The 26,186-nt window shown below is 52.9% G+C and overlaps 2 protein-coding genes across 13 annotated transcripts in view; one reads left to right on the forward strand and one right to left on the reverse strand.

Annotated features, from left to right (window-relative positions):
- The window catches only part of FAM110A (family with sequence similarity 110 member A), a 151,006-nt gene that overhangs the window by 44,852 nt on the left and 79,968 nt on the right, over positions 1-26,186 (reverse strand). For 2 of the 10 annotated variants that reach the window (XR_009248910.1, XM_058685169.1), the window contains exon 3: positions 3,470-3,525. The exons of 5 other annotated variants lie outside the window; for them this stretch is intronic. The gene's annotated coding sequence lies outside the window, so the exon portion shown is untranslated. Of the gene's footprint in view, positions 1-2,610; positions 3,074-3,242; positions 3,298-3,469; positions 3,526-26,186 lie in introns of those variants that run through there. 3 more of the 10 variants (XR_009248907.1, XR_009248908.1, XR_009248909.1) reach the window with 3 other exon arrangements.
- On the forward strand, positions 262-17,193 carry SLC52A3 (solute carrier family 52 member 3). 3 transcript variants are annotated; one of them, XM_058685163.1, is made up of 6 exons: positions 262-389; positions 4,788-4,884; positions 10,328-10,953; positions 11,987-12,492; positions 14,169-14,292; positions 14,790-17,193. In XM_058685163.1, the coding sequence occupies exons 3-6, from the start codon at positions 10,387-10,389 to the stop codon at positions 15,000-15,002; spliced, it is 1,410 nt and encodes a 469-aa protein (XP_058541146.1). In that variant the 5' UTR covers positions 262-389; positions 4,788-4,884; positions 10,328-10,386; the 3' UTR covers positions 15,003-17,193. The 3 variants fall into 3 exon arrangements, with proteins under 3 accessions (XP_058541146.1, XP_058541147.1, XP_058541144.1); XM_058685164.1 differs by lacking the exons at positions 262-389; positions 4,788-4,884 and adding an exon at positions 4,185-4,221; XM_058685161.1 differs by lacking the exon at positions 262-389 and having other exon boundaries at positions 4,696-4,884.

The raw sequence follows: 26,186 nt of genomic DNA on the forward strand, positions 1-26,186 counted from the left end.
TCATCATGCCGCCTTGGCTTGAAGACATTCCAGGTCGAGGCACTCCCCAGGTCCCCAAATTAGCTCCTGCCATCCCTACTTACTGGATAGGAACTCTCTACTCCACCCGGGCTGGAATTTCCACCATCCTTCACTCCTGGAATCCTGCCCTGAGCACCTTCCAGAAATCTGTTACCAAGAAAGCATCTGTCACACATACCTCTCCCAGCCCAGTTACTCCGGCTTGAGTAAAGGGCATCCTCACCTATGTGCCCCCATTCAGATGCCACCACAATTTCCTCCACTTGGGTGCTCCCTGTTCTTCACACAGGACAGAGCCGAGGAGAGAGAAAAGAGGTCCCAGATGTGCTCTGAGAACAGAGGAGGCCGTCACCTCCCTTGAGCTGCAGGTAAGACCTCAATTAATGCAACACAAAATGGCATTTGAGGTTTCTTTCAGTTCTTTTTCTTCATTTTTCTTTTTTTAAAGTAATTTTTTAATGTTAGGTTACACAACTAACAGGGTTTAGACCCCTAGAAAGTTAAAATATTTCAGTTAAAGCTAAACTCCTCTTTGATCACCCCCCCCATGACCCTTCCCATTCCCTGACCCCCTCCACACACACACCATTCCAAAGGCAACCATTGCTGCCAATTTGAAATTCACGCTTCTAGATTTTTTCCTATGGATGTATATGTGGTAAACACCACACACACACACACACACACACACACACACACACCTAATGAATATGTGGCATTTATTTGTGGAAAAACATTTTTCCACAGATGGACTCATACCGTATTTATCCTGTGGCTCTTTTCTCCGCTCTGTTCTGGGCTCTTGAATTCAATTCACAGATAAGAGATCGTATTGACTGTGATGGGGCTGCGCCACGCGACTGGCCCTTACAGAGAGCAGATTGCTTTAGAGGCACTCTCAGAAGCTCCTTTCTCTAATCCCCTCGAAGCCTACGTCTCCTTTCCCCCCACTCTGCTTCCTTCCACCTCCCCGGCACGTACGCCCCGCGCACCCCCCCGGAGAGAAGGTCCTAATTCCTCAGATGCCCTAGGCAGGTTCATCTTCGGAGGTTGTAGCACCCTGCGCCCTCTGGTGGCTCCCGTGGGTAACTGCAGCGGCGCCTCCAACCCCTTCATCCATTCACCCCACGAACCGGTTCTGGAAGCCCTGCCCACCCACCACCTAGGCGTGAACCTTCCCGCGCCTGCCCTGGGGGCCCGGTGGCGGATTAGCCGATCTCCGCTCTGGAAAGGCTCCTCGTGGAATGTGAGCGCCCTTGTGACCTGCCAGAAGAATGTACACGTTTGACGAGCCCTGGAGGGCAGCTGTTTGTGGGAAACTCGTGGTCCTCGTGCAGCGCCTTTGGAAGGCAATGAACTGGACGATCTCTCTCTGAGCACGTTGTAGTTCACTGCTGGGAGCGGATTCTGCAGGTATTGGCAGTGTTTGCGGCCGCAGCAAACGACAGGGGCCCAGCAACGGGGGTGGGCCAAATTCGTCCTGGGGCAGTCGGGTAATGGAACACCTGTAGGCCTGTCCTTCCCCAGCCTGGGACTCTGTCCCTCTCAGGATGCCTCTGCTGGCTCCCCCCACTCCGAAGCCTGCCCGGATTCGCCACTCCGGGTTCCCCCCGCCCTCTTTTTTTTCCCTACGGACTAACACACTAACTAATGTCCTCACTTCCTACATTTATTGTCCCTTCGCTTCACTAGAAGGTCAGCTCTCCAAAGACCAGGGCTTCGTCTGTCTCCTCTGTTCAATTTTATGTCCCAAGCATCTCTCCCAGTGCCTGACATTGTTGGCGTAACCGAATGAGGGAACGAGGGCCCCGTGGGCCCCCAAGCCGAACACGGAGACCGGGTTTGCAGTGAAGAAAATTTTAATTTGCAAGGCCACCTAACGGGGAGATGGGAGTGGGGGTGGGATCTCAAATCTGCCTGCCCTGAAAAAGGGGTCTTGGGGCTTTCCCGGATTTTAGGGAGAGCCTGGACCAATGTGATTGGAAGCTACAAAGGGGGAGGTAAAGTTGAGGGCGTTGTTGATCCGCGCAGGCGCAGTCCATCAGGACGCTCCTTAGGTCGCGGGCCGCTCAGTGCGTGGAAAGCCACTTACACAAATGTCTTGTGAGTTGCACGTCAGAGAGAGTTCATCTATGAGAGGCGGTGACAAGGCCCCATGGTATATTCCCTGGGCTAATTGCCCTTTAGAAGCAGGCAGTCTGTTGTGGAAAGAAACAGGCTTTGGGTTACAGTTCGCTCCCCTCTAGCTACTCTGAACGCAGGACAACAATAACTTAGCCTTGTTTTCAGATCAGAAGCGGAGACTTTATTGGAAAGCGCCGGTTTCACTGGCACTTAATAAAAGTTGCTCAGTGACTGAAGCCACTGAATGAGGGTCTGGATGTGCAGGCTATAGCAAGATCTCTGAGATACTTGGTAGAAAAGGCAAGCCTCAGAAAGCAGTCGGCCGTATGCCCCAGTCTGTAAAGAATGGGGGTGGGACGTTTTCCCATAAACCTAAAATTGCTCCCACAAAAGATACTACCAGTCTTTTTTTTGTTTTTTAAGTTTATTTATTTATTTTGAGAGCAGGAGAGTGGGGAGGGACAGAGAAGGAGAGACAGAATCTCAAGTAGGCTCCACACTGTCAGCACAGAGCCCAACAGGGGGTCGAACTCACAAACCGTGAGATCGTGACCTGAGCCGAAGTCGGAAGCACAACTGACTGAGCCACCCAGGTGCCCCGATAATAGTAAGTCTTTTTTTTTTTTAAAGTTTGTTTATTTTTGAGAGAGAGGGAGAGCGCGTGCACACATGCGTGGGGGGAGGGGCAGAGAGAGAGGAATTCACAGAATCCGAAGCAGGAGCCGGGCTCTGAGCTGTCAGCACAGAGCCCGACGCGGGGTGTGAACTCACAGACCGCGAGATGTGACCTGAGCGGAAGTCGGACGCTTAAACCGACTGAGCCACCCAGGTGCCCCTGAAGATATTTTTAAATGGAAAACAAAAATACCCTAAGAGGCCCGATGATGTGGCAGGAAGTGAAACCACACCAGCAGGGATGCGGATCCAACTGAAGGGAGAATGGTTGGAGTCAGAAAGGAGCATCAGAGGAGGGGACAGGAGCAGCCTCCCTGCAGGGGTCCCGGTGGAGGCCCCCCAGGAAGCACATTCTTGTGTCCTCGCAACCCAAATGGTTCTTTAGCCCCTGCCAGCAGAGAGGGGGAGGGGGGTCTGCTCACCTCTCCTCCCAAGCTTTTGCCTGGAGAGTGATTGCTCTCTTGAGCAATTGAATGTCTCCGAGAACACGGCAAAAAGCAGGTCAGAATTCCCAGCAGAAGTCAACAGGCCATGAACAAATGTACAAGCCCCAAGCCCTGGGCGATATGTTCCCCACCCCACCCGGCCCCACCCCCCACTCCAGCCATCGGGCCGTGTGAGTTGGGTTCGAATATGACCTCACGCTTACCAGCCAGGACACCTTGAGCCAGTCGCTGAACCTCTTTGGAGTCTCAGCTTCCCCACCTGTAAAGTAGGAAATAAAAGCATTGCCTGCCCGCGACCTAGGATTCCTGAAAGGTTTCATCAGATATGAACGACTGCAATGTGACAGAGCGGTTATTTGTCGGTCGTTATTTTGCCGCGGCTCTTGACTTCTCGGGGCCTCTGTTTCCTCATCTGTAAAGTGGGATTGCGATAGTAGCCCCCCCCCCCCAAAAGGCTGTGAAGTGTAGATACACGGATTCATATCAAGCTCGGTGCCTGGCACACACTGCCTGTCAGGATTTCTGCCCCATGAGGAGGGCGCTGTTAACACCCCCACTTTCCAAGTGACTTGCTTAAACTCCACTATTCGCACCAGGAGTTTGGGCTCCAGGGAGCCCTGCCCCTGGAGTGACAGGAATTATGGTGGCCCTGGGGCAAGGCCAGAGGCAGCCTGGGCAGGTCTTCTGCCTTCTCGGGGTCAACCCTCGTAAAATGTGGATGGCGGTAAGCGCCTGAGAATGTGAGCCCTTTGCTGCGCCCTCGGGGTCATCGGGATCTTCAGGATCGGGGTGGCCGGGCCGGGCTCCAGACACACAGTAGGCTCTTGGTGCAGCCGACAGCCCCGCCCCCCACCCCCCGCCCCTCCCCCTCCGCTGGGCTGGGCGGGGCAGGTTAATACTAACCCGGCCGCCTCCGCCCCTCCCAGGCAGAGTCACTTGGGACCGGGACCTGCAGGTAAGCCGGCAGAAACTGGGCGGCTCGGGCCTCTGAGGGCACGGCTGCCTCTACCGAGGGTCGGCTGACACGGGGCCCTGAGCGGGGGGGGGGGAGGGGGGGGGCACTTATCTGGGGACAGCCAGTGGCCTGTAGCTTCCCACCCCCCCCCATCCCCCAGTTTCAGACTCCTGGGTTGGAGGCCAGAGGGATAGGAGGGACGTAGGGCCTCTCCCTCTGCGGTCCGTCGGAGCCGGGAGCCCAGCTGGGACGCCCGGTGGACTCCAGCCCCCTCCTCCCCGGGCCAAAAGACTGGGCCCCCCACCGACCTCTGCCCGGCTGCATGAACACGCCGCTGGGGAAGTCTAGACGGCCATTCCTGCCAAGTTGGGCTGGAGCCTCACCAGCCTGGCAGGAGGGCTGGGGGTTGGGATGAGCACGGAGGGGAGGCTGCTTGACCAAAGTCAGCCTCGTGGGAGGCCCCGAGGAGGAGGAGGAGGAGGAGGAGGAGGAGGAGGAAGGGAGCTGGAAGTCTCTGCCAGCCGGCCTGCTGGGCTCCCATTATCTCCTCCCTTCCTCCCTGTCAGCCAAGACCCGCAGAACAGGCCCATCCCCGCCCCCTTTCTTAGATGGAGAAACCAGGCCCCAGAGAGGGTGAGCAGCTGGCCTGAGGACACACAGCGGGTGAGCACAGGCCCGGACGCCCACCACAACCTGAGATGGGGGGGGTGGGGGGGGGACACGGTGTGGGCAAGCGCCGCCTCCTCTCTGGGCCTCGGTTTCCCCGCATCTGTGAGATGGGAACATTGAGTTGGAGAAGGCCCCTTGATACATGTGGACGTGAGTGAGGGGGTGAGGGCGGTGGCTGAGCCAGGCCAGGGTTCCAGCACACCCTGCTACTCCCCTACTTCCATCGCCTCCCCTCCCGCCCCCTGCCCTCTCCGCCCCACCTCCTCCTTTTGCCCCGCCTCTGTCTCTCCGTCTCTCTGTCTCTCTTTCTGCCCATTTTGGCTTCTAGCTTTGGTTCTTTCACTCCCTGCTCTGTCCTCTCAAAGCCATCCTGCTCCAGCCCGGACAACCTCCCCACCTCTCTCATGAGGGCGGGCCGGGCCCCAGGCGGGGGTCACCGAGGACTCTGGGACAACACTGACTCAGACCCCTGTCCAGGAGCGGGTGTAGACCGTGCCCACACTGCCAGCTGGCATGGCCCAGGCCAGCCAGGTCGACTCAACCCGCATGGCTGAGGCAGGCTGTCGACCCAGCCCTTGGCAAACTAGGTGGCCACCTTGGCACTGGGAGAGAGACAGGGCCCTGCTCACACAAAGATTATACTACAGTGGGAGAGGTTGGCACTCAAAAGATAAGACACAGATAAATCGTCGCAACTGAACTGAGGAGGGCACAAAGCAGAGAGCCGGGGAGGGTTCGGGACCGGAGCCTCCCGATGGTCAAGGTCGGACAGGGCCTTTCCCTCCTGGTGGGGCAAAGGGTGGCCCAGCCACACACTGAGGGTACACTGGCCCCCCACCCCCACCCCCTGCACCCCCCTGGGCCTAGGACTCTCAGCCTCCGCTGCAAAACTTTGAAGGAAAGAGACCTCTTCGGGGAGGGGGGGGAGACGACACTCCTGGCTTCTGTACCTGTGTGCCCACGTGTCATGGAGCGGACTGAGCCTGAAGAGTCTCATTCAAAGCCTTGGGGTTCTGTTCTCCCACAGTCGCTGATGGGGCCCCAGGAGGTATCTAGGCCTTGGAGTCTGTCTCAGGTTCTCCCAGGCCGGCACCCCGTTTCTCCCCGGCCCGGCCCACACGGTGGGGAGGCCCGGGGGTGAGTGGAAAGGGATCCTGCTCAGTGTGGCCCCTGCCACATCTTCACGATCCCCCTGCCTCCGGGGCTCTCTGCTCAGGCCGTGACGGTCAGACGTGCCTCGGTTCAAACCCCAGCTCCCAGCTGACCCCACTGGGTGACCCCGGGCACATTACTTTGCTCTTCTGAGCCACGGTTAACTCATTTATGAAATGGGGGTGATCATCCTGCCTACCTCGGGATTGTGGAGAGGATTTGATGGAGAGTGTGTGTAAAGCCCTTGGCCAGTAGATGATGGCTGTTGTTACAGTTCTCATTACTGTTATCATTACTGTCTCTTTTTGCCTGGATTCCTCCACCAGCTTCCTGATAATTAACCTATTTGGCAGGTCTCATTCCTACGCCTGCCCCGGCCCCACATTACTCTCTTCACAATAGCCAGCATGATTATGGTAAAACGAAATTACAGCGGGTCCTCCCTCTGCCCAGGAAGGGAGACTTGGGCTCAGAGAAAACACCTAAACTCTTGCCTCCAGGGCCCTGTGTGACCTGCCCATCTCCTCCCACACTGGCCTCCTGGTTCTCCCAACACCAAGAGCTGTTGCTGGGACCTGGCAGGTGAGGCCCCACCCCAGGGCCTTTGCACTTGCTGTTCCCGCCCCCTGCACTACTCTCCCTTGGCAGCGCTCACTCTCACATTTCCTTCATGTTCCCCCTGACAATCCCGGATAGGAATGCCGCCCTCCCAGCTCTGCTCCCCTCCCACAGCCCTCATCACTGCTGACTTGCTCAGTGTTTCACAGCAAGTGCCCAGTAAATACTGGTTGAATGAATGCACCGCACTGCAAGGTCACTATAAGAAAAAGAGAAAAGAGAGATAAGGACTTCTAAAAAATTCCCCAGCATACTCCCTCTGAGCCACTCCTTAGTACTCTGAAACAACTCTGCACGTGCAGTTCCCTCTGCCTAGGACATTCTCCCCCACTCCGCCCCTGACTCATTTCACTGATGGCCACATCCCCCATCAGTGTCTCCCAGGTCCAGGAGCATGTGGCACTCGGTATGTGCTAAAAGTAGGCCAGGGCAGGAGAGCCACCTAGGAGATGGGTTAGGCTGGGCCATTCCACCATCATAACTGCTTTCTAGCCAAGAGAAGAGACTTGTGGGACCAAATCACTTCCCTCAAATTACAGAACCCAGAGAACTCGGCTCTGGGGTGTAGGGATTCAGTCTTTCAGTGCATAGAACCTAGTGCACATAAATGAAATTCAGGCTCCTTACCTGCCTATCTGCCCTCATCTCCCCATCAAGCCCACTGCTCCAGCCACACTGGCCCAGGCTCGTTCCTGCCCCAGGACATTTGCACAAGCTGTTCCCTCTGCCTATATTTTCTTTGGGTTTCTTTATTCTTTTTTTAACACATTTTTTTCTTTAAATCCAAGTTAGTTAGATATACAGTACAATGATGATTTCAGGAATAGAATTTCGTGGATTTTTGCCCTTAATGGAAAAACCGATATATTTGATTTTATACCTGCTATATATATTTAACGATTTTTTTTAAAAAGATTTAAATCCAAGTGAGTCAACACAGTGTGATAATGATTTCAGGAATAGAATTTTGTGATTTTACACTTAATATTCTACTTCTCATTTAAAAACTATTTAAATATTTGATCCGGCTGGAATTCCTTTTTCAGGCGTCGGGAATAGGAAGTAAGAAAGAGATCTAGCTTTATTTCTTTTTCCCAAAGGAGTACCGTAGCAAGTCAGATTTTCTGACTGGTTCTATGCAGGAAAACCACAGGCGTGAATGAACGTGTAGCTGGACAGCTTGCTGAACTCTCTCGTTATTTTAATAGCTTTTCAGATGATACAAGTAACCATCTCTCTTTAGCAAATCCACCTCCTCCCTTTAATTATTGACTTCTTCCTCTTTATTAGAAATATCGTTTATTGCCTCCTCTATATCCTTTGTTTATTTTACACTACCTTCTGCGGTCAAGGCCTTGAGCAGTGAATCAACACCGCGCCGTCGACCGTTGACTGTTTCTGTCCGTTTCTCCTGGCGTGTCTGAGACTCTGGGGGAATGTTACTCAGAATACAGACGTTTGCTACTGTTTTGACTCCGCTATGGAGTGCGGTACCTATCAATATGAAATGACTCAGCGGCTTAATTTATACCCTTGGCATCAAATCCCATATTAAGGCTCTTTGTTTTCTCTCTCTCTCTCTCTTTCTCCCTCCATTCATCCATCTCTTTGCATTTCTCTGGAAGATGTCTGCCCCCGAGTTTACTCGTAACTTGTCAATGCCTCTTTCAGGTGTATTTCAACAACAAATGTTTGGTTTTGGTTTTTGATCAAATCCCCGTTAGGGCAAGACCTGAGCTTCTGAGTTGGGACATTCAGAATAAAGGAGATAAATGTTAGTTTCTGGCTACTATAACCAGTCTGATATATCCTTGAACATCTATGTCTGTGCGCTTGGCCACTGTTTTGCTATATATAATGTGAGTAGTTTAAACAAGATGAAAGCTTACTTACAATGTAAACAACACTGAACAAACAAAATAGTTCAGTGGCAGGCAGAACAGGACTGGTTTGCAGCTTTGTGCCACAAAGTCTTGAAGTCTAGTCTCCCTCTAGCCCCCACACCATCCCTCTTGGCGCAAAACGGCTGCTGGAGTTCTGGGCATCACATCCGAATTCCAGACAGCAGGATGGAGGAAGAGTGGGAAGGTACACCCCCTCATCTTTAAGGAGACTTCTCAGAGTCTTCACAGCCTCATCGGTCTGGCCTCGATTAGATGGCCATGCACCGCTGTAAGGGAGGCTGGGAAGTATACTCTTGTAGCTTTTTGTTTTTTAATTTCTCACATTTATTTATTTTTGAGAGAGACACAGAGTGTGAGCAGGGGAGGGGCAGAGAGAGAGGGAGACCCAGGATCCGAAGCAGGCTCCAGGCTCGGAGCTGTCAGCACAGAGCCCGACGCGGGGCTCGAACCCACGAACCGTGAGATCATGACCTGAGCCGAAGTCGGACGCTCAATCCACTGAGCCACCCAGGCACCCCTGTACTCTTGAGCTTGGTGGCTGTTTGCCCAACCGAAAATCTGGTCTCTGTAACAACAAAAGAAGAAAGGAAGAGGGACTCATGGGAGGCAGCAGCCATTTGCCTCGGAGTATCATTTAACCTCTCCCTGTTTGTCCTTCCATATCGGTTCACCGATCGTAGACAGAATCCTGCCCGAGTTGGTGTAGGGCAGCTTTGTCGCAGTGAGATCCTGCCCGTCCTGGACCACATTCTGGTCTCAGGTGGGAGTGAGCGGCCGAGAAGCTGTGCACAAGAGACCTGTGAGAGAGGTCCTCTCCAGGCGACAGCTGCCTAGAGCTTGTCTCCGTGGGTCCTCTCGGCTTGCCTCGAGCCAGGCCTGTTCCAGGCTGTTAGGCTGGCCTCAACAGCTGAGAGGCCAGAGCTTAAGCCAACTGCCTCAGGCCTCCAGAAAGGAGGTGGTGGGGTGAGACGGAAAGCAGGTCGGACTGCCCTCTGCTCCAGGATTGGCTTCCCTCAGTGGAGGAAGGAAGAAGAGAGTTCATCTGGGGCCCAAGAGTCAGATTCTGTGTGTGGGAACCCGGAAAGGAGCCGCTGAGATGTAGGGAATTTCCCCGGGTGAGGCATGGCCACAGAGACGCTTCTGCCCCTTCTAGAAGAACAAGAAAGACTGACATGTGAAGAGGGAGGGACTGAGGGATCAGGCCTGGGTTCCCATGGGGGTTAGGAGGCCAGGTGCTGCAGGGGACGAGCTCCAAATCCCACCTCCCCGGACCCCGCCCACCTGTAAAAGGAGGTGACTGGCCCAATCAACATTTCTCTCCGAAATGGTGCCTGTGCCCTTACTGGGCCCCAGGCACTGTTTAAGACGCATTAACTCATTAACATATTTGCATCTCATTCCAACGATGAGGTCAGGACGGTCACTGTCCTCGATGCCCTTTTTTTTTTCTTTTCTCTTTTTCTTTTCTTTCCTTTTTCTTTGAAGAGGGTGCTTGGTTTGTTGTTTGCTTGCTTTGATGCAGCAGCTGTGCGATTCAATGTGTCCAACTTCTCTCTGGCGGTCTCTGGAATGACGAGCCACTGTTAGGGAGGCTTTCCCCTCTGGAAAGGTTAGCCATCAAAGAATGCGTCTGTTTTCCTATCACGAAGAGCCAACTTGTTCAGGAGAAGGGGAAAGATCAGGAAACACCTGGGCTCCACGGCACTGTCTCGTCACCGATGGCGACCCTGACGTCTCGCTCACCTGATGTTTTTCTCCGGCAGCCCCGCCGCAGGCCGATCCGGGAGGTGGCGGCTTCGTTCGGCACGGGGCGGACATCACCATGCCCCTCCTGATACACCTGCTGGTCTGCACCTTCGGGCTGGGCTCCTGGGTGGCCATCAACGGGCTCTGGGTCGAGCTGCCCCTGCTGGTGACGGAGCTGCCCGAGGGGTGGTATCTCCCCTCCTACCTCACGGTGATCATCCAGCTGGCCAACATCGGCCCCCTCCTGGTCACCCTGCTCCATCACTTCCAGCCTGGCTGCCTCTCGGAGGTGCCCATCATCTTTACCGTGCTGGGCGTGGGCACCGTCACCTGTACCCTCTTCGCCTTCCTCTGGAATGTCACTCCCTGGGTGCTGGACGGCCCCCACAGCATCGCCTTCATGGTCCTCACCTTCTTCCTGGCCCTGGTGGACTGCACCTCGTCGGTCACCTTCCTGCCCTTCATGAGCCGGCTGCCCGCCCACTACCTCACCACCTTCTTCGTGGGCGAAGGGCTCAGCGGCCTCCTGCCTGCGCTGGTGGCTCTTGCCCAGGGCTCGGGTCTCACTACCTGTGTCAATGTCACTAAGCCGTTAGAAACCACCCCAAGCGCCGAGACCACCGGGAAGACTGTCTTCCCCCAGGTACCCGACATTTCCCATGGCCGCGCTCTGTGACTGATCACAGACCGGGCCACGCGGGGGGCTCGTGCTTCCTAGATGCTGGGCAGACCGCTGTCCTTGACCCGGCTGCACTCTCGCATCACCTGCCCCGGGGGAGCTCACTTTCAGAGCGTTTTGCGTTTCCAGCTTGCAAAATCGGGACTGTGTGAACGTGTATTTCCTCAAAATTCCCCGGGTGATGCTAAGGTACGGCCAGGGCCAAGAACCGTAGGCTTTAGCCACGGCTTCGTGTTGTTTCACAAGTCAGACTTTGTTTCCCCCTGGGTCTTAGACACCTCACACGCACCCACCCGGTGTTGCCCAAACCACGGCAGTTCATCACCGGGCGCAGACCAGTGGCCCCAGGCGGCCGTATCCTGCAAGCGTTTGACTTTGACTGTTTGACTTGGTTGAAGACATTTAAACGTTTGAAATGTCCCACGCGTAAATCTAGATGTACATAGGTTATCTCTTGAAAAGCGACTTGGCCGTGGGGCGCCAGGCAGGCTCAGTCGGTAGGGCACGCGACTCCTGATCTCCGGGTTGTGAGTTCGAGCCCCACGCTGGGCCTGGAGAGGACTTAAAAGCTTTAAAAGAAAAAGCGAGAGAGGGATTGGGCCACACCAGGCCACCTTCCCACAGGGCGACTTTGGGTGACGCTGCCCCTCCTCAGAACACATCTGTGGCTGTCAGCCCTTGGCAGGCGGTAGGGTGGGAAAAGGTGGAACTCCTAAGTCAGAAAGAACCAAGTGGACTCACGTGGACCGGTTTTGCCACGCACTCCCTATGGCCCTCGGGTAACACAGACCGTTCTGACCCAGGCAGAGGGCTGGTCCCCAGGGAGCCGTCAGAGCACGTGAGCATTTATTATCATTACCTTAGGAGCTATGTGTTATGTCATTCATCCCTTATTAACAATGCATGCTATTTATTGTACATTATTATTAATATTGTTGTTACCTGTGCCCTGACATCCCCCGCGGATCCGGCTGAGCCTTGTTGTGTCTTTCCCCAGGGAGCTAACAGCACTTTTGCGTCTGACCTTGCCGGGACGGCACATTCTGCGGTCCATCTGGAAAGTCGCCACCTGCCGGCCAACTTCTCGCCTTTGGTCTTCTTCCTCCTCCTCTCCTTCATGATGGCCTGCTGCCTGGCCGCTTTCTTTGTCCTCCAGCGGCAGCCCAGACCCAGGGAATCTTCCATAGAAGACCTCCTCACCTCCCAGGTCACCCTCCACTCCATCCGGCCACGGGAAGGGGAGGACCTGGGCCCCCCCGGGCCAAGGGACAACAGCAAGGCCCAGGGGCATCCAGAGGAGAAAACGGCCCCCCACCACCCAGCCCACCTGACCTTCATCTACATCCTGGTGGCCTTTGTAAACGCGCTCACCAACGGCGTGCTGCCCTCCGTGCAGACCTACTCCTGCCTGTCCTACGGCCCCATTGCCTACCACCTGTCCGCCACCCTCAGCTCCATGGCCAACCCTCTTGCCTGCTTCCTCTCCATGTTCCTGCCTCACAGGTCCGTCCCACCTGGTCCTGGGGAACTCTTGTTGGGGCAGATTTCGTTCCAGAAGTCAGGATTCCAAACCCCACCTATCAGGCTCTACGTGTAGTGGTTAAGAACACGGTTTCTAGGGCTTGACTGCCTGGGTTCAGATCCCAACTCCGTCACGTCCTAGCTTCTGTGATCCTGGATAAGTCACTCCGCTTCCCTGTGCCTCAAGGGTACTTATCTGGAAAATGGGGGTGATAATAGTTCTACCTCCTAGGGTGGCCGGGAGCATAAGACAAGCTAACTTTGTAAAGATTTTAGAGCAGTGCCTGCACATGGCATGTCCAATGTAAGTGCTCACTTGCCTTGGCATTGGCCATTGAGAAGGAATGGGCAGGCAGGAGCTGAGGTTCCCATATACAAATAGAAGCCCCCGGGCTCAGAGAAAGGGTCTAATTCCCAGGATTTCAGCCCTGTTCTCCTGCCTCCAGCTCCTGCTGGCTCCTTTACAGCTGCAGTTCTGGAAGAATGGCTAGGCAAATTGATAAAATGCAGATTAAGCCAGTCTAGATTGGGGCCTGAGATTGCCAAATTTAGTCAAGCAACCTCGGTGGTTCCACCGTGGGGGGTTCAGACGCCGGTAGGAGACACAGGCTTTGGAGTCAGGGAACTTCAGGGTCCCACAGCCTCCCACCCACCACTCCGCCCTGCCCATCCTGGCGGTCCTCTCCGACCTGCTCACACCCACCTCCCTCGGCCCAGGAAGAAGGGAGAATGAGAATATCGTCAGAAAAGGTCAGATTGCCAGAGAGCTGAATGTCCTCCCTTAGGGCTTACAACTGTGGCGGGGAGACTGGAGATTTCTGATGAAGCAGGAGCAGAAGCCACAGATCTGTGGGATGTGAGACACCCAGAATGTTAGAAATACCGAATCTGAAAGCCAGGGGCTCCAAGAATCTTCCAGCAGAAAGTGTCCTCGGAGGCAGAGGCAGACCCTCCGCTCTCACTCAGGACCACAGACGGGTCTTGGTGTCGTGAAGAGCGTAGGCAGGGAGGTCGCAGGGGTGACGACCCCAGGGGTGTCCTCAGTTGTCACACCCGGAGCCTACCTGGAAGGCCACCAGGGCCTCTAGATCAGGCCAACCTCACGTTGTAGACCAGGGTAGATGAAGCCGGAAGGGAAGGGGTCAGCTGAGGTCTCACAACACCCCCTGCTGTGCCAGTGCTGTGATCAAAGCCACCTTCTAGTAGGCCCGGCTTCCTGGCCGAGGTTGGGAATGTTGCAGGAGGAAATGACAGCAGATAAAATACCGGGCGGGGCCCAGGGCCAGGCCCCGGCACACTGCCCCACAGGCCCCCACAGGCCTGCGACACTCATCTCCTAGGGGAGGAGACGGGCTCAGAGACCAGTCTTACAGCTCCAGTGGGACATGGGATCCGGATCAGGTCCCTGTAGCACCGGATCCGTTCTGTTCCCCCTGCTGTTAACGTTCAGGGTGACTTAGGCCAGTCTTGCCCCTCAGGAACCTCACTGACCCACTTGAGCCAGGTGGCCTGGAAGTTTCCACGTGGATCTGACCTCTAACCCCGGAGACGCTGACCCTCCCCACCCCCCCCAACCCCCCCCCCCCCCCCCCCCGGGGTGGAGGCGGCAGGGGTCGGGCTTGCCATCTCTTACATCCTTCTCCCCTACTGTGCCCTAGGTCTCTGCCATTCCTGGGCGTCCTCACAGTGCTCGGGACTGGCTTCGGAGCCTACAACATGGCCATGGCCGTGATGAGCCCCTGCCCCCTCATGCAGGGCCACTGGGGTGGAGAAGTCCTCATTGTAAGTACCTGGCCTGTGGAGCTGCCCGCCCCCCCTCACCTAGCCAAGGCCCTTTCCACTGACCAAAGGCTTTGGGCCTGCTCCCCGAGGAAGCCCCAGGTGGGGTTGGGCAGGGGAGGGATGCTTCTCATTTGGGAACAGAGGCTTAGGAAGGTGAGGTGGCTCGTCCAAGGTGACAATCCAGCCTCTCCCCTGAATGCCGCACCTTTCCATGTGGACGGCCATGCGTCTGTCAGTAGTGGCCTTCTCCCAGACGCCCTTGACTTGGTTATGGGGGGACATAAAGGCTATTGGGTTCTCCTTTGCCCTGGGCATGGGTGTCAACTCAGGGGGCCCCCTTAGCCCTAGAGGGTCACCCCCAAAGGCTCTACTCAACTCGGAGGTTATTCCCTGGGGTTCCCTTAGGCCCGCCAGGTCGCCCTACAAGCACCCTTCTCCCCTGGGGCTCACCCCCAAAGCCCCCTGCACTCTGCATCTCCCCTGCCCTGTACCCACAGGTGGCCTCCTGGGTGCTGTTTATCGGCTGCCTGAGCTACGTCAAGGTGATGCTGGGCGTGATCCTGCGCGACCGCAGCCGCAGCGCCCTCTTGTGGTGTGGGGCGGCGGTGCAGCTGGGCTCCCTCCTCGGGGCTGTGCTCATGTTCCCGCTGGTCAACGTGTTCAGGCTCTTCTCGTCCGCCGACTTCTGCAGCCTGCAGTGCCCCACCTAGGACCCCTGGCGTGGTCCGTTACGGGACCCTGACCCACTCCCGTTACTAACACTGGAAACCTGGGCAAGGCAGGCAGCCCAGGCCACAGGGCAAGTGGCGGGGAGCCAGGGGGCAGAGCCCGAGTCCTTACACATCCACGCAGACTCTGCTCCAGAGCGGGGGAGAAAGCCACGGGCCTCCCACGGGGCCTAGAAATGCAAAGCACAGCCCTGCCCCCCATGCTGGGTCGCGGTGCCTGTAGTTCCTTTTCAGAACTTCCGTGGGCTCTTGAGCCACGGCGGATTTGCAGCACCCAGCCGGAGGCAGGCTCAGGGGTGTCCGAAGGGGAACCGCAGAGAGGGCGAGCCAGCCCTCACAAGCGGTGTGACGTCACTTATTTCTCTGTGCCTCAGTTTCCTAAAATGGAGACCATGATAAATAGCACCTACCTCTCAGGCGGAGCACAGGGATAAAGGGAAGAAGCACCCAGCGTTGGCCATTTCCTGACCTGACGCCCAAGGGAAGTTAAGTGCACATCAACACAACGGAGAAGTGGCCAGGAGGGTTGAGAGACGACCCCTGCCCGGTATCCTTTTTCCTATTATTCTCACAGAGGAGCTTGTAAAAGGACCCCTGGCTAATGGTGGGATCTTGGGGCATCTTGACTCCCCAGTTCCCAATATGGATGGACACTGTGCCCCACATACCCCTTCCCGTCACCGCTCCTGACTCAAGAAGTCCGGCTTCCTGGAAAGCAAGTGACCTTCTGGGAGGCAGAGAGATGGGGGGGGGGGGGGGGGGTCTATGCCAAACCTCTCAAGTGAGTCCCATCCCCTCCCCCAGCCACCAAGGCTGAGAACTGGACCCAAGAACCCTGGGAAGCAGCTCTCTCAGCTGGGGAGGAGTGCATCAGCTACCCGATTATTATTTTGTTTTCTTTTTTCTTTTTTTAGAGAGACATTCCCTGCTTTTAAACTAAGATCAGCCCTCTAAAATCAATATAATCAGTTTTCAGTTCTAAGGTCAAGGCTAAGCTCAGAAACGAACAGAATCAAAGGCTTAGAGAATGTCCGGTCCTGGGACTTCTTTCCTTCAGTGGTTTGCTTGCTTGCCACCCGCCCTCCCTTTAATTTATTTTGAATAGATAATATAGTCGCATGTTTCAAAAGTCAGAAAATATAAAATCATGTTCAGCAAAAAAATTCCATCTCTCCTCTCCTTCATCTGCCCCGGTTCCCCTCAACACACACACACACACACACACACACACGCACTTTATTTTCTTTTTCACTCTTGCAGAGATTATGCAAATGCAAATACAGAGTCTTTTTACAGAAAAAGTACTAAACTACTGTGTCCCTTGTACCTTTCACTCAACAATGAAAATGGAGAGAGGGTTCTGGTTCTTTCCTATGACCACATCATATCCCGTCGTGTGGGGGTACCAAATTTATTCAACCAGTCCTCCGTAGAAAGACATTTGAAGGTACTGGAGACAACATTTGAAACCAAATCTCCCACTGCGATGCCTGGGTGGCTCAGATGGTTGAGGATCTGACTCTTGATTTCGGTTCAGGTCATGATCCCAGGGTCGTGGAATTGAGTCCCACCATTAGGCTCCATGCTGAGTGTGGAGCCTGCTTGAGATTCTCTCTCTCTTTCTCTCTCTCTCTCTCCCACCCATGCACGCTCTCTCTCTCTCTCTAAAACTGGAATTTTTTTTTTAATTTAAAAATCTCCCACCAATCAGAAAAGCTCCCCACAAAAGCGGCAGAGAAAGAAAACAGTTATATTACTGAATAAACATTAAACCAGGCTGTGGCGCACGTCAGACAATCCGCCGAAGAGATTGCAAAGGCAGGAGCCCCACCCTTTTATATCCTCCAGCAGATACGAGCCTACGACCTCCATGTTCTCAGACGATAACTAGTCCTCAAGGAAGGGTACTAGATGGCCCGTTTGTCACAATTCTTCCTGAATTCACCTGGCAATTGGGCTAGCTGTCTTTATCTGCAGGAGAAAGAAATTCCTATCTTGGGGCACCTGGGTGGCTCAGTCGGTTGAGCGTCCGACTTCGGCTCAGGTCACGATCTCACAGTTTGTGAGTTCGAGCCCCGCGTCGGGCTCTGTGCTGACAGCTCGGAGCCTGGGGCCTGCTTCAGATTCTGTGTCTCCCTCTCTCTCTTCCCCTCCCCCGCGCTCTCTCTCTCTCTCTCTCTCTCTCAAAAAATGGACATTAAAAAAATTTTTTTTTTAATTTCTATCTTTACAAGAGGAGACATTTTGCAACCTGGAGCCCAACGCTGATGTTAGGTTCCTACCCTCCCCCAGAGACTAGGTGATGGGACATTGACCTTCTGGATATGCTCTCCCATCCGTAAGAAAAGTGATCCTGGGTGGCAAAACTGGCTAGAGGCTTATTCAGCTTTTTCAAAGACTTGAGTACACCTAAAAGGAGCAGGGAAAGAATTTACAAGTTTTCTAGAGTAAATGCTCTAAGGAAAGGGAGAGGGGGTGTCTCCCTCTTTGGCACAAGGGACAATTATTTGTATTTGCCCTTACAAGGGCATTCGGGTTGTTTTCAATTGTTGCCTCCCAGAAAGGATGTTGGAATGGATAATGAGCAAGGATAGGATCTCTCTGTACTGATGCGGAAAAATGGTACAAGATTAATTCCGCACACAGAAAGGAGATGCGGAAGAATGCGTAGACTACGGAGTTAGCCACCCTAGTACGTTCTGTCTGGGACTAGGTGAGGGGGTAAGTGACCCGGCATTTGGAAAAGGCACCTCCATCTGACACCACCCCCCCATGGTTTTGCTTTCACCCACCGTTCTTGGAGGTCTTCGGACATTAGCAGCCTTTAAGTGAAGGTGCGTGAGTCAGCTCCCACAGTCTCCTCTGTACGATGGGGACAAATGAGAACATCTCTCAACCAGGGTTGAGCCGATAAGTGCGCGTGCTTAGCGCCGCACCCGCAAACAGCAAGCACTCAATAAATGCCTCTAGAAGCTCCCACTTTCTGAGCACCTGGGTGGCTCAGTCAGTTAAGCGTCCGACTTCCGCTCAGGTCATGATCTCACAACTCCTGAGTTTGAGCCCCGCATCGGGCTCGCTGCTGTCAGTGAGGAGTGCGCTTCGGATCCTCTGTCCCCCATCCCTCTCTGCCCCTCCCCTGCTCATGCACGCTGCTCTCAAAAATAAAATAAAAACGATTAAAAAAAAGAAGTTCCCACTTTCTGAGAACACCTCTGAAGGATCCTGGACGGCCCTTCTGCCCCTGCCCTCCAGGAGCTTAAACCTCGAGGCTGATGGAGTCACCCGACATCTCTGTGGTCCAACCAGGTAAGTTCCCTGAAGAATGAGCTCAGGGCTCCGGATTCGGCCTGGGGTTGGCGGCAGGTGGGCTTCCCAGAAGATGCCCCTGAGCTGGTATCTCCAGGAGGTTGGAGGGAAGGGGGCAAAGCAAGAAAGAGGATGCCTTCCCATGTTTATAGCAGCACTATCAACAATAGCCAAAGTATGGAAAGAGCCAAATGTCCATTGATGGATGAATGGATAAAGAAGATGTGGTATATATCTACAATGGAGTATTACTCGGCAATCAAAAAGAATGAAATCTTGCTATTTGCAACTATGTGGATGGAACTAGAGGGTATTATGCTAAGCCAAATTAGTCAGAGGAAGATAAATATATGGCTTCACTCATAGGAGGACTTTAAGACACAGAACAGATGAACACAAGGGAAGGGAAGCAAAAAGAATATAAAAACAGGGAGGGGAACAAAACAGAAGAGACTCATAAATCTGGAGAACAAACTGAGGGTTACGGGAGGGGTTGTGGGAAGGGGGATGGGCTAAATGGGTAAGGGGCACCAGGAATCCACTCCTGAAATCATTGTGGCACTTGATGCTAACTAACTTGGATGTAAATTTTTAAAAATTAAAAAAAAAAAAGAAGGAGGAGGATGCCTTCCAGCCAGAGGAAACTGCACTGGCAAAAGCCATGGGGTGCGAGGCTTCAGCCTGCATTCCAGAACTCACTGGGAGGGCAGCCTGGAAATCCCAGGGGCAGCTTGTGGAGGGAGGGACCTTAGAGGCCGAGGTTATGAAGGCACAGAGGGCTGTGTTGGCCTGTGGTACAGCCACTGTGGAAGACACTGTGGGAGTTCCCCCAAAAGTTAAAAACACAAATACCAGGGCGCCTCGGTGGCTCAGCCGTTTAAGCGTCCGACTTCCGCTCAGGTCACGACCTCGAGGTCCGTGAGTTCGAGCCGCGCGTCGGGCTCTGTGCTGACAGCTCAGAGCCTTGGAGCCTGCTTCAGATTCTGTGTCTCCCTCTCACTCTGCCCCTCCCCAACTCACGCGCTCTCAAAAATAAATAAAAAACATTAAAAAAAATAAAAATAGAAGTACCCTAAGATCCAGCTTTCCCACTTCTGGGAATATATCTTAAGGAAATAAAATAATTATATCAAAGAGATATCTGCACCTCCATGTTCATGGCAGCATCATTCACAATAGCTAAGACATGGAAACAACTTCAGTGTCCATCGACACATGAATCAATAAAGAAAATGTATTAGGCGCACCCAATGGGGTATTTCTTAAGTTTATTGATTGATTTTGAGAGAGACAGAGTGCGACAGGGGAGAGGGAGAGAGAAAGAATCCCAAGCAGGCTCTGCACTGTCAGCACAGAGCCGGATGTGGGGCTCAAACCCACGAACCACGAGATCGTGACCTAAGCCGAAGTCAGATGCTTAACTGACTGAGCCACCCAAGCGCCCCTACACGATGGAACACTTATTCAGCCTTTAAGCAAAGCAAATCTTGCCCTGTGTAGCAACACGGATGGGCCTTGAGGGCGTTATGCTAAGTGAAATAAGCCAGACAGAGAAAGACAGATCCCGTCTGATCTCCCTTACACGTGGAATCTACAAAAACTGAACTCCCAGAAACTGAGAGTAGACTGGCGGTTGCTGGGGCTGGTGGGGGCAGGGGGAATGAGGATCTGTCGGTCAAAGGGTACAGACTTAACAGTCATAAGACGGATACGTTCTGGGGATGCAATGTTATAGCAGGGTGACTATAGTTAACAACACTGGGCTGTATACTTGAAAGTCACTAAGAGAGTAGATCGTAAATGTCCCCACCACCCACCCACACCCACCCCCACACACAAACGGTAACTACTCGAGGTGATGGATGTGTTAGCCGCAGGAGAGTTTCCCAGGATTCAAGGGAAGCCCCAGCTGACAGCCACAAGGCTCTCGATTCTGCCAACGACCTGAATGATCGCAGAAGCAGATTCGTCCCCAGACTTGATTTTAGCTCTCAAGTGCCTCCCACCCACACTCTTTCTGGTTTGGTCAGATGCCAGGGCACAGCGCCATTCTTGCAATGACCTGCTGAGGGCCTCCTAGTGCCCTGGGCTCTTCCTGAGGCTTTACTGATTTAATTCTCATAGAAGCCCTGTGAAACGTGCCCTATTATTATCAGTGCTATTTTGCAAGTGAAGAAACTGAAGCACAGAGAGGTTAAGTATCTTGGCTGAGGTCACACTGCCAGCGAGTGGCAGAACCAGGACCCGGACCCAGGCCACCTAGCCTCTGCATCCCATGATCCTTTGCTGCGTCGGAGACAGGAGTCTCAAAACATGCCAGTCAAGAAAACCTTGCCTTCAGATGGGGACTGAAGTGCTTCCCTGGCTTATTGTCTCTGGGTTTGAAATAGAAATATTTCAAATAGAAGTAGAAAACTCCAATCCATTTCCATGACCCCTACTCCATCACCCTCAACGCACCACACACACACACACACACACACACACACACACTCACTCAAACTCCTCTGGAAGTGGAAAGAAAGGACGAGAAATTAGTGCTTCTGTAGGCAGGATATGATTTACACATACACAGACTAAGGGTGTCATTTTAAGAGGGGCCAACCGCTTGCCAGAGAGGGTCTGTGCCACCCATCCTCTTACAACTCCTGATTTTGGACTGGGATGACCTCTCCTGATTCTCTTCATGATGTTCACGGAATAAAGGGTGGAGGAAGTGTCATGGCAAATGTTGATGTTGCCAGGACTCTGCCTTTCATTTGGAAATTGCTTTCGGTTGGAAATTTTCCTGTGTGCAGAAGCCGCTGGCTTGCAGGTGTCCCGTTAAGAAAGAAAGTCTGCTCATGGGCGCCTGGGTGGCGCAGTCGGTTAAGCGTCCGACTTCAGCCAGGTCACGATCTCGCGGTCCGGTCCGTGAGTTCGAGCCCCGAGTCAGGCTCTGGGCTGATGGCTCGGAGCCTGGAGCCTGTTTCCGATTCTGCGTCTCCCTCTCTCTCTGCCCCTCCCCCGTTCATGCTCTGTCTCTCTCTGTCCCAAAAATAAAAATAAAAAACGTTGAAAAAAATTTTTTTTTAAAAAGAAAGAAAGTCTGCTCTATTACAATGGGCAGTGTCCCCTTGCAGGGTTCACTGCTTAGAATGTAAGATATAGGACTGTCTTGCTGGGGGAAGATATTCGAATGAATTCTATGGTGTCCATTCTCCCATTTCTCTCATAGCCATAGAACCCCTGACTTTTAGCGGGGCGGATGGCAGCCCAGAGGAAAGACCACATTTCCCAGGCTGCCTTGTAGCGAGGGATGGCCATGTGACCGCATTAGGACAGAGGGGATGAATAACGCGCCCAACTTCCGGGTTGTGTACTTCCCATTTCCCTCTTCCTGCCCATAGAAATGCAGATGTGATCGCCGGATCTGGAGCAGCCTTATTAGACCCTGAGGAGGAAGCTACAGGATGAGATAATACAACAAGACTGTATAGAAGGAGGATGAAACGGGGGTGCCCGGGTGGCTCAGTCGGTTAAGCGTCTGACTCTTGGTTTCGGCTCAGGTCATGATCTCCCAGTTCATGGGTTCGAGCCCCGCGTTGGGCTCCACGCCGACAGTGCAGAGCCTGCTTGGGTTTCTCTCCCTCTTTCTCTCTCTCTTGCCCTTCTGTCTCTCAAAATAAATAAATGAATAAACATAAAACTTCCAAAAAAAAAAAAAAAAGGAGGATGAAACCATGATGATTATGGAGCCACTCTTCTCCCTGGGACCCAGATTTAATGTGGCAGAGAAATAAACTTCTATGCTGTTTAAGCTTCTACAATGTGGAGGACATTTTGTTAGAGCAGCAAAATGCTCATGTTCATTTGCATATTTGTCTCTATATATGTACATATATGCATACGTACACACACATGCACTCACACAAGAAGACTGGAAAGACGTATATCAACACATTAGCCTAGTTCATTCTGGAGAAAGGGATTTCCGCTGATTTTTTTTTTCTCCTTGACACTTTGCTGTACTGTGAATTTTTTCTCGGGGCATGTGTTATTTCAAAATTCAACAAAAACAGGGGCACCTGGGTGGCTAAGTCACTTAAGCGTCCGACTTCAGCTCAGGTCATGATCTCACGGTTTGAGAGTTCGGGCCCCACGTCGGGCTCTATGCTGACAGCTCTGAGCCTGGAGCCTGTTTCGGATCCTGTGTCTCCCTTGCTCTCTGCCCCTCCCCTCCTCACACCCTGTCTTTCTCTGTCTCTCAAAAATAAATAAACATTAAAAAAATTTTTTTTAACTCAACAAAAATAAAAGTCAAAGAAAGGGAAGCTCCTATAAATAGATCCTATTGTTTAAATCACCCTCCGTTGCTTCATATGAGCCTCTATAGGTCACACGGGCACACACACACACACACACACACACAGATTTTATGGAATATTTCGCTTTGTTTCCTGAGGGTTATGGAACTTTTTTTTTTCAGGTGTTCTTTTTACTGAACAAAATGTCTCGAAGATGGTCCCATGTCCCCGTGTATAGGGTGACCTCATTCCTTATAACCAGCCCAACACGCTCCCTGGCTGGGCAAGCCAGGATTTACTGAACAGCCGTTGTTGGACATCTGTACTGTTTCTGATTTGAAGCTGCTGAAAACAACACAGTGATCAAAGTCCTCAGACCTGCCTCTCTAAGCACTTGTGTGAGGCTCTGAAGTCCAACAAACATGGGTTCTAATCTGACTCCCCTGCTTCTTTGCTGTGTAGCCTCAGGCAATCTCCTGTGCACCTCTGAGTCTCCATCTCCTTACCGTAAAATAGGGAAACTAAAGAAGCTTACCCCATAAAATTTTTGCAAGAATAAGGACAACTAAACCCTACCACTTGCTTAGTGCCTGCTGAGTACTTTTCCAAGTACTTCCTATGAGTTAACTGAACACTCACAACAGGGTGATATGAGGTCACGCTTAGACAGATGCCCTGAAAGTTTTCTAGAAGCTTGCAGCTTCTTTATATTTTTTTTTACTTTTTAAAAACGACTGCATTAGGCTTACCATATACATCGTCACTGGTCGGAATCGACTTCAGATTTATACTAACTTAATGACAATGAGATACAGAACTGTTACTCCTATATAGCTGTATTCCTTCCCTGTTTTTGTACAATTCTTGTTATACACATTACATCTCATGTGTCACCAACCCCACAACATCCTCCTAGGAGTGCTCACTAGCAAGAAGGAAGAAGAAGGGAAAGCAGAGAAAATCATTGGTTAGAGCACCCGCTTCCCCGCAAATCTGTCCCAGCTCAAGAGCTAACAGCAGCCCTCCCTCTAAGTAACTGAAGGAAGTCATTGTCCCATCCTTCCTGATGGCACCTGTGGCCTGACAATGGACACACAGACATGTACCCATGGCTCCCATGGGGCTTCCATTCAAGTGGTAGCATGACAGTTAGGAGTGTGGGTTCTAGTCCTACATTCACTGGCTGCATGACCTTGGGCTACTTACCCTCTCAGTCCCTCAGTTTCCTCATCTGTAACAGCAGTACCTATCTCAGAGCATTTCTGGAAGGATGATATGAATTAATGCAGCCAAGGGACTCAGAACCTTATTTATTATGATGCATAATAGATGTTCAATAAACATTAGCTGTTTTATTATGTAACTTCAGAAATGCCATTGTGTGTGCCCAGAGAGGGAGGGAGAGAGGGAGAGAGAGAGAGAGAGAGAGAGAGAAGGGGAAACAATATACACAGTGTGGGTGATTCTGCCTGGACATAAGCCCAGCAGTGAGCAAGACGCGGGGAGCGTGGGCAGAATCCTGCACATCTGAATGAGAGCTGAATCCAAAATTAGAGTTTGCAAACCTATATAATTGCTGCCACACATTACCCCTCTTTATGTCCAATGCACTTATTACGGCAAAGGACTACATTCAGAAAACTGTACTTTATGGGTGATTTAGAGGATTTTTTTGGAGTCCTACAAAATTGTTTATTTTTATAATTGGCTCCTCACATTGGAACCTGACGCCCATGTTAAATACCCTCCTTGCAGTGACTATATTTCAAAATGATAATAAACAAATGGGTGAGGATTTTCCCAAGGTTGCTCCGCTGGTGGTTGGGGGGACCAGAATGAGACCCCAGGCTGGGGACTCCCAGTCTAGTGCTCTTTTTAAACTGGGTCCTGGGGGACAGCCTGACATTCTCCCAACGACTCCGATCTCAGCTCCTGGCTCCTCTCTGAGAAGAGGGGAGGGGCGAGTCCAGAACTTGAACTTGAACTCACCCCGACGAGGGTGTGTGGAGTTGGGGGGAGAGGGGATGCGGATGTGAACCCCCGCTTCCCAGCTGGTTCTGTGCGACCTCCCTTGAGAGGCTCAGTTTCTACAGGGAAAGGTTGACACCTACCTATATATGTATGTATGTATGTAGATATGTATGTATGTGTGATGCACACAGCAGGCGCTCAAGGGCATATTCCCTTCCCTTCAAGCAGGTGGTGGGCTCTGGGTGCAATGTAGCTTTGAGCCAGCAGGTGGCACTACAGCCTAAGAAGCCAGAAAAAGGGGGCCAGAAAGCGGTGTGCCTGAAAGGTGGATCTGTTGGGGTCCTGCAGAGGGCGGGCCATTCAAAGTGGATGTAGGAGTCCAGGCCACAGGAGTGCCTACCCCATGCCCGCAGAGGCAGATACTCGGAGGCTCCCAATCTTGCATAACCAAGGACCAACCTTGAGCCGGATGGAGGCCTTCCCATAAGGCATTTCCTTGAACCTTCACAACTGCCCTATGGATAGTGCCAATAAGGTCCCGTTTTACAAGTGAGGAAAATGAGCCCAGAGAGGCAAAGTGACCTGCACGAAGGCCATGGGGTCACCTCTCCAAGGCTGCCCCACCTATGCAGTGAGGGGCGGGGGGGGGGGGGGGGGGGCGGGGGAAGCAGGGAGACCAGGGAGGAGGCTTGACAATGACCCCGGTGAGTACAGATGGTGACTGTGGACCCAGGTGGTGGCTTTGGAGGTGGGAGGAAGTGTTCGGATTCTGGATATGTTCTGAAGGGTGAGGTAACAGAATTTGATGAATCTGATGTGTGCGCATGAAATTGTCATTCTATGTCATACGATATACTACTTATGTTCCATGATCAGATGCCGTGTAACAAGTGAACTCAAGACTTAATGACTTTCTCTGGACATAAACACCCCGCGGGCTGAGGCAGGTCAGCCAGCGGGGCTCTCCAAGTCTCCCTTCGTTCTTCAGTTCCCGCCAAGCCCTGCCCTACAGACTGGGGATGTTGTGGGGAGCGAAGCCCAAAGGTTCTTGCCCCGTAGAGCTCGCCCCGTGGGGACCCAGACACTAACATGATGTCAGACGGTGACAGAGCAGCTCTCATGTCAGGGGACATCAGCAGGCAGCCCCTGGGCCTCGCTCCAGGCCCTTGGGTCTGGCGAGTTAGCTCCTCACAGCATGTCCTAAAAGTCCGGAAGAGTTCCTAGCACTTTCTTTATCATTGTTTTTCCACTTTATTTATTCTGAGAGAGACAGAGCACGAGCAGGGGAGGGGCAGAGAGGGGGAGAGAGACAGCATCCCAAGCGGGCTCCAGCCGCCAGCTGTGAGCCCGATGCAGGGCTCGAACTCAAGCACCGCGACATCATGGCCGGAACTCAAGAACCACGAGATCACGACCTGTGCCGAAACGGAGAGTCGGACACTTAACCGACCGAACCGCCCCGACGCCCCAAGAGTTCCAAGCGCTTAAAAAAAGGAGACAACTTCAAAATCTAGGTTTACAGCCACGCTTGAAAACCTCACAGCTCTGACCACTGGGGCCTGCTTTCGCCCCTGGCGGATGTCACCCGGAACAGGGCCCCGGG

This window comes from Neofelis nebulosa, chromosome 9 (genome assembly GCF_028018385.1).
Source record: "Neofelis nebulosa isolate mNeoNeb1 chromosome 9, mNeoNeb1.pri, whole genome shotgun sequence".
NCBI classification, from domain to species: Eukaryota; Metazoa; Chordata; class Mammalia; order Carnivora; family Felidae; genus Neofelis; species Neofelis nebulosa.

Excerpts from the sequence above, each read along its gene's own strand:
- SLC52A3 (XM_058685163.1), top strand. The coding sequence starts at position 10,387 with ATGCCCCTCCTGATACACCTGCTGGTCTGCACCTTCGGGCTGGGCTCC. Across the intron at positions 12,493-14,168 it reads TCCATGTTCCTGCCTCACAG|GTCTCTGCCATTCCTGGGCG; the intron begins GTCCGTCCCACC and ends ACTGTGCCCTAG. Across the intron at positions 14,293-14,789 it reads GGGGTGGAGAAGTCCTCATT|GTGGCCTCCTGGGTGCTGTT; the intron begins GTAAGTACCTGG and ends CTGTACCCACAG.